Source organism: Procambarus clarkii, chromosome 24 (assembly GCF_040958095.1).
Source record: "Procambarus clarkii isolate CNS0578487 chromosome 24, FALCON_Pclarkii_2.0, whole genome shotgun sequence".
Classification (NCBI taxonomy): domain Eukaryota; kingdom Metazoa; phylum Arthropoda; class Malacostraca; order Decapoda; family Cambaridae; genus Procambarus; species Procambarus clarkii.
The window spans coordinates 10,956,592-10,964,786 of NC_091173.1; the positions used below are offsets into that span (position 1 = coordinate 10,956,592).

The 8,195-nt window shown below is 48.9% G+C and overlaps 1 protein-coding gene across 5 annotated transcripts in view; it reads left to right on the top strand.

Moving 5' to 3' along the window:
* Positions 1-8,195, top strand: part of LOC123761724 (serine/threonine-protein kinase SIK2) — a 161,382-nt gene that overhangs the window by 13,538 nt on the left and 139,649 nt on the right. For 2 of the 5 annotated variants that reach the window (XM_069330612.1, XM_069330614.1), the window contains exon 1: positions 2,477-2,730. The exons of 2 other annotated variants lie outside the window; for them this stretch is intronic. In XM_069330612.1, the coding sequence (XP_069186713.1) occupies positions 2,608-2,730 (123 nt within the window). In that variant the 5' untranslated portion in view covers positions 2,477-2,607. Of the gene's footprint in view, positions 1-2,475; positions 2,731-8,195 lie in introns of those variants that run through there. One more of the 5 variants, XM_069330611.1, reaches the window with a different exon arrangement.

Below are 8,195 nucleotides of genomic sequence, written 5' to 3' on the forward strand. Positions count from 1 at the left end.
ACCACTCTGACACTAAAAAAGTTCTTTCTAATATCTCTGTGGCTCATTTGGGCACTCAGTTTCCACCTGTGTCCCCTAGTGCGTGTGCCCCTTGTGTTAAACAGCCTGTCTTTGTCAACCCTGTCGATTCCCTTGAGGATCTTGAATGTGGTGATCATGTCCCCCCTAACTCTTCTGTCTTCCAACGAAGTGAAGTTTAATTCCCGTAGTCTCTCCTCGTAGCTCATACCTCTCAGCTCGGGTACTAGTCTGGTGGCAAACCTTTGAACCTTTTCCATTTTAGTCTTATGCTTGACTAGATATGGACTCCATGCTGGTGCCGCATACTCCAGGATTGGTCTGACATATGTGGTATATAATGTTCTGAAAGATTCCTTACACAAGTTTCTAAAGGCCGTTCTTATGTTAGCCAACCTGGCATATGCTGCTGATGTTATCCTCTTGATATGAGCTTCAGGGGAGAGGTCTGGCGTGATATCAACCCCCAGGTCTTTCTCTCTCTCGGACTCTTGAAGTATTTCATCTCCCAAGTGATACCTTGTATCTGGTCTCCTGCTTCCTACCCCTATCTTCATTACATTACATTTGCTTGGATTAAACTCTAACAGCCATTTGTTCGACCATTCCTGCAGCTTGTCCAGGTCTTCTTGAAGCCTCAAGCTGTCCTCCTCTGTCTTAATCCTTCTCATAATTTTGGCGTCGTCAGCAAACATTGAGAGGAATGAGTCTATACCCTCTGGGAGATCATTTACGTATATCAGAAACAGGATAGGCCCAAGTACAGAGCCCTGTGGGACTCCACTGGTGACTTCACACCAGTCTGAGGTCTCACCCCTCACTGTAACTCTCTGCTTCCTATTGTTTAGGTACTCCCTTATCCACTGGAGCGCCCTACCAGTAACTCCTGCCTGTTTCTCCAGCTTATGCATCAACCTTTTATGGGGTACTGTGTCAAAGGCTTTCCGACAGTCCAAAAAAATGCAGTCCGCCCACCCTTCTCTTTCTTGTTTAATCTTTGTCACCTGATCGTAGAATTCTATCAATCCTGTAAGGCAAGATTTACCCTCCCTGAACCCATGTTGATGGGTTGTCACGAAGTCTCTTCTCTCCAGATGTGTTGCTAGGTTTTTTCTCACAATCTTCTCCATCACCTTGCATGGTATACAAGTTAAGGACACTGGCCTGTAGTTCAGTGCCTCTAGTCTGTCACCCTTTTTGTATATTGGTACTACATTAGCAGTCTTCCATATTTCTGGTAGGTCCCCCGTTTCCAGTGACCTACTATACACTATGGAGAGTGGTAGGCAAAGTGCTCCTGCACACTCTTTCAATACCCATGGCGAGATTCCATCCGGCCCAACAGCTTTTCTCACATCCAGCTCCAATAGGTGCTTCTTGACCTCATCTCTTGTAATTTCGAACCTATCCAAGGTCACCTGGTTTGCTGCCACCTCTTCTAGCGCCGCGACATCTCCCTGTTCTATTGTAAAGACCTCCTGGAACCTTTTGTTGAGTTCTTCACACACCTCTTTGTCATTCTCTGTGTACCTGTCCTCGCCCACCCTAAGTTTCATCACCTGTTCCTTCACTGTTGTCTTCCTCCTGATGTGACTGTGTAGTAGCTTTGGTTCGGTCTTGGCTTTATTAGCTATATCATTTTCATACCTTTTCTCAGCTGCTCTTCTCACACTAACATACTCGTTCCTGGTTCTCTGGTATCTCTCTACTTTCTGGTGTTCTGTTATTACGGAAGTTCCTCCATGCCCTTTTGTTCAGCTCCTTTGCTTTCATACATTCCTTATTAAACCACGGATTCAATGTGTGTGTGTGTGTGTGGAAAAAATAGTAGTAACAGTTGATTGAGAGTTGAGGCGGGCCGAAAGAGCAGAGCTCAACCCCCCGCAAGCACAACTAGGTGAATACGCAGGTAGTACTTAGGACGTATCATTTTGATCATATTGATCAAGTAGGCCTTCCTAGGAAGGGGGATAAGGGAGGTCTTGCGTGCTGGGACGGGGTTCAGGTCAGGTGGTTATGAGTGGGTCGAAGGTCATAAGAAAGGGTCCTAAGACACCCCCCACCCCCCTTCTGAAAGAAATCGGGAAATTGCTGCCGCAGGCTCAGTGGTGGTGGGGTTGCCCAGGACGGTGGCGTAGGTAGCACAACAAATTGGGTGGACGGTGGCGTACCAAAGTATCACCATAACCACCCCATTTGCTCAGTTGCCAGAGGTCACGGTTAATTAGGTTTGAGCACGCCCCCTGTGGCCCACAAGCGCGTATCCCAGGCCTGAGCGCTGGCACTCATTTCCCCACTGTTGACAGTAGTAGCAGCAGCAGCAGGCGGGCTGGGACACCACGGTCGAGGGCTATTAAAAACATTTAACTAATGAATGAAATTGGTGTATCGTGGTGTTGGGGGTTGAATGGCGGGCGTGACGTCATAGAGCGGCGTCGGCCGAGGTCTGAGGGTGGCCGGGAGAGTAGTGTGGGCCCGGCCGGCGCGGGGAGCGGACGTTAGGGCCATGTCGGGGTAGTACCACGCCCGCATCATTTTAAAATAATTAAAAAAAAAATATCCAGCTCAGCAGCCGACGCGTCTACGGACATGGTCATGGCCGAGAAACCGAAGGCGCCCGTCAAAGTGGGCTTCTATGATATCGAAAAGACCATTGGCAAGGGGAACTTCGCAGTGGTTAAATTAGCCCGACATCGCATCACTAAAACTGAGGTAAGGGAGAGAGGTTTAACAGCACCTCACCTTCTACCGGAGAGAGGGATGGAGGAGGAGGAGGAAGGGGTGTTGAACCCCACGTGGCACTCCCCCCTCCTCCCTCCTCATCTCCCTCCAACTCATCACCTTTGTAAACTAGCGGTGCCACAACGTCTGACACCTCGGAGTCGTCCTTCGGTTGTGTGGCACCAGTGTGGTAGTACTCGTGGTGGCACTCGACGTCTTGTGGAATGTTACGTGTTGGCACCTTTACTGTTGTGACACATGGATGCTCTGGTGATGGGTCCGTTGACTCTGGCACCGGTGCCGGGAGTAGAGTCTTGTGCAAATGACACCTCTTGGCACTGCCAGTCTCCGTCGTCGATACTTATGCATTCACACCACTTGGCACTGACTCGTACACATTGATATTATGCGGTGCCACACAGTGACAGCGAACAGTGCCAGACCGTGACAAGCAGTGTCATACAGTGACAGCAATCCCTCACATTGATACCAGTGACATAGTGACAGCAAGCAGTGCCACAGTGACAGCAAGTGGTGCCAAACACAGTGACTGCAAGCAGTGCCACACACACACTGTGACAGCCAACAGTGCCCCCACACCCACACACAGTGACAGTAAGCAGTGCCCCACACACACACTGTGACAGCCAACAGTGCCCCCCACATACAGTGACAGCCAACAGTGCCCCCACACCCACATACAGTGACAGTAAGCAGTGCCCCACCCACACACAGTGACAGCAAGCAGTGCCACACACACTGTGACAGCCAACAGTGCCCCCACATACAGTGACAGCCAACAGTGCCCCCACACCCACATACAGTGACAGCCAACAGTGCCACACACCCACACACAGTGACAGCAAGCAGTGCCACACACACTGTGACAGCCAACAGTGCCCCCACACCCACACACAGTGACAGTAAGCAGTGCCCCACCCACATACAGTGACAGCCAACAGTGCCACACACCCACACAGTGACAGCAAGCAGTGCCACACACACTGTGACAGCCAACAGTGCCCCCACACCCACACACAGTGACAGCAAGCAGTGCCACACACACTGTGACAGCCAACAGTGCCCCCACACCCACACACAGTGACAGTAAGCAGTGCCCCACCCACATACAGTGACAGCCAACAGTGCCCCACACACACAGTGACAGCCAACAGTGCCCCACACACAGTGACAGCCAACAGTGCCACACACCCACACACAGTGACAGCAAGCAGTGCCCCCCACCCACACACAGTGACAGCCAACAGTGCCCCCCACCCACACACCGTGACAGCAAGCAGTGCCCCCCACCCACACACAGTGACAGCAAGCAGTGCCCCCCACCCACACACAGTGACAGCAAGCAGTGCCCCCCACCCACACACAGTGACAGCCAACAGTGCCCCCACACACTGACGTGAGAGTATTACAACTCTGCTCAACTGTGACAGACAAGCCAGTATTACAACCAAGCACCTTGGCACATCGCCACACACGTAGTGTCAAGATATAGGTCACCCACTCGACGTGTTCCACTTAATTGCCACAAAGAGGGGAGATTGTGCTCGGAGAGATTGTTCTCAGAGGGGAAATTATGACCACAATACTGAGGCGAGTAGAGAGGCTGGACTGGCCATGGTACTCTATTTTTCGTTCCAAATGAGCCAGATAGAAGTAGGAATTATCCGTCTGACGCAAAGTTGATCAGGTAGGGAACCATTGGTAGTAATCTTCATTGACAGCTTCGGAAGCCAATTGACCAAGATCTCCCAGGCGTTTGATGTAAATAGTGGTGTATAGAGCCCACAGAGCTCTAGTGTTTTTGGAGTACTCGTAGGTGAGGTGATGTCTCGTGGTGTCACCTGGCATCACGTTGGAGGCACTGTGGTAATGTGTGTGTGGTGACCTTGAAGGGCTGAACTAGGACCTTCCCTCCCTCCCTCCCTCTACCCTTGACCTTGTGGCTAGGCACTCACCGGTCCAACCCCACTTATAGCTCTCCCCCCCCCTACCCTCCCCACGGCACCTTACACCCTCCCCACTCACCCCTCCTCTCACACCTCTTCCCTCAGGGACACCCTTCTTCTCCCTCCCTCCCCCAACACCACGAAGACACTCCTTCTCCCTTTCCTCGAACCGGGACACTAACCCCGGTTATTAGTGTAGATCCTCTTCAGCGGGCATGTGAGTGGATTAGTATTTAAGATCATGCTTTTTGTGTGTGTGAGAACACATTCATAAGGGAGACATCTCCCGTCATGCAGGGTGCATTCGCACCTCCACAGATCTCCAGTATCAGCTCTTGATACTGGTAATGGCTTAAAAGGGCCACCACTTACGGGCTATTCATGCCCGTGCCACCTTTTGGGTGGCTTAATCTTCATCATCATCATCGTGTGTGTGAGGTGTTTAGCAGGGGCCTGGGAGACGTTGCTGGCCTCTCCTCCGGCACTTCTCGTGTACTCCTTGTCTCTCAAAAGAGTTTTTGAAGTCTTGCGTTCGCTGGTATTGCATGGTGTGTATTGGTGATGGGGGGGGGGGGTTGTATCTAGTGTATTGGTGATGTATTCCCAACGTTCTGATGCTCTCAATACTACTGGTGTTTATTCCATTTCCTGTTCCCGTTCTCCTCTCAAGACACTTTGGTGAGACTGGCCGAGCTCTTCATGACAGATTTGAATACCAAACAAGTGTTATACTTGCTGGTACGAACAATGCTCTCTTCTGTTATCTTGGGGGGACCTGTTATCTTGGGGGGGACCTGTTATCTTGGGGGGGACCTGATATCTTGGGGGGACCTGATATCTTGGGGACTTTTAAGCGTCTTAAAGATTGATCTTCTAAGATAATCGTTCCTGCCTGTACTCTTCACAGACGCCGTCTTGTCGACTCTGCTGTGATGCCCATCATGAACCTGAGTCCTGACTTTGTTGCTGTTGACTCGTATCTTTCACAGTGCATACTTAAATGCTCCAACCTTCTTGACAAACGTGATCTGACTGTACGCTTCCTTACAGTCGGATCACGCTGTACGCTTCCTGCGGTACACCTTAACACCGCTGTACACTTACAGGTGAAGAGGCACGGTGGTAGTTTGGCAATAGCAGCCGAACATGGTGTACACTAGTGCACTAGTGTCTTGAGGTGAAGATCCTTGTACAATAAATTTCCTGTGTGGCGGACGGTAGTGTGTGTGTGTACTCACCTAATTGTACTCGCCTAATTGTGCTTGCGGGGGTTGAGCTCTGGCTCTTTGGTCCCGCCTCTCAACCGTCAATCAACAGGAACGTGTTTGTGTGTGTGTGTGAGAGAGAGAGAGCAATATACGTGACTATACGCCCCACAGTTTGGCTTATTCCTGTGGTCGTCCGCATCTGGGGGGGTAGAACTACTCTCGAAATCCTCTTCAGGTATGCTCCTGCAGGTATGGTATACCAGTATAGGGTCTTAAGACCTGAGAAGTGTTTCATCGAACCCAACGTATGCTAAACTCTTCTAGCCTAAGCACAATAGTTTCTATTTTGGGTTATATATATATGGTATAGACACAAGGTGTGACGTCACATTATCGTCACAAGGTGTGACGTCACATTATCGTCACAAGGTGTGACGTCACATTATCGTCACAAGGTGTGACGTCCAAGTATTGTGACGTCACAAGGTGTGACGTCACTCTGACGTCGTAATGTTAGTTCCTGTTCACGTTTTGGGCTCCTTAATGCTTCCACTCTACGGTCTCTTAAGCCCGTCCCTTTCCACCAAATACCAATCCGTCAATAAAGTGACCTATTACTACATATTATAGCCCCTTGTTATTGACGTTCTCCATCCGCCTTGATAGGTGGGTTGCGCGAGTTAACAAACTTGTAGTTAGGGGGAAAACAATTGATTTTTTTTCACGGTTGAACTTGAGAGAACGAGTTAGTTTACATGCCTCAAACACTTGCGATTACTTCCTCTCAACGACGCTCCTCGTTGTTTACACCCATAAACATAAACTTGTTTACATCCAGAAGACGTATATTTTAGTCCATCCCCCCCCCCCCTCCCCAGAGCCACACCCCCAGGATATAGTGTAATTGTTTTCACCGTGGAAAAAATTATATTCAAACGTTGTTTACACATTCCTACTCCAATCAAGCCTTTTTTGTTTGTTGGTCGTGTATACCAATTATTGTTTGCCCTGACCTTGCAGGACCTTGTGTTTATTCAGGAACGATCTTTAGTTGTTTACCCTTATAGAAATGACGTTTGTCTACGGCTTAGAACAAATCTTTGTTTACCTCCTAAAAGCGACCTTTTCTACTCTCTAGAGACGACCCATAATTGTTTACTCTCTAGAAACGACCCATAATTGTTTACTCTCTAGAAACGACCCATAATTGCCTACTCTCTAGAAACGACCCATAATTGTTTACTCTCTAGAAACGACCCATAATTGCCTACTCCCTAGAGACGACCCATAATTGCCTACTCCCTAGAAACGACCCATAATTGCCTACGCCCTAGAAACGACCCATAATTGCCTACTCCCTAGAGACGACCCATAATTGCCTACTCTCTAGAAACGACCCATAATTGTTTACTCTCTAGAAACGACCCATAATTGCCTACTCCCTAGAGACGACCCATAATTGCCTACTCTCTAGAAACGACCCATAATTGTTTACTCTCTAGAAACGACCCATAATTGCCTACTCCCTAGAAACGACCCATAATTGCCTACTCCCTAGAGACGACCCATAATTGCCTACTCCCTAGAAACGACCCATAATTGCCTACTCCCTAGAAACGACCCATAATTGCCTACTCCCTAGAAACGACCCATAATTGCCTACTCCCTAGAAACGACCCATAATTGCCTACTCCCTAGAAACGACCCATAATTGCCAACTCCCTAGAAACGACCCATAATTGCCTACTCCCTAGAAACGACCCATAATTGCCTACTCCCTAGAAACGACCCATAATTGCCTACTCCCTAGAAACGACCCATAATTGCCTACTCCCTAGAAACGACCCATAATTGCCTACTCTCTAGAAACGACCCATAATTGCCTACTCCCTAGAAACGACCCATAATTGCCTACTCCCTAGAAACGACCCATAATTGCCTACTCTCTAGAAACGACCCATAATTGCCTACTCCCTAGAAACGACCCATAATTGCCTACTCTCTAGAAACGACCCATAATTGCCTACTCTAGAAACGACCCATTATTGCCTACTCTCTAGAAACGACCCATAATTGCCTACTCCCTAGAAACGACCCATAATTGCCTACTCCCTAGAAACGACTCATAATTGTCTACTCCCTAGAAACGACCCATAATTGCCTACTCTCTAGAAACGACCCATAATTGCCTACTCTCTAGAAACGACCCATAATTGCCTACTCTAGAAACGACCCATAATTGCCTACTCTAGAAACTACCCATAATTGCCTAGTCTAGAAA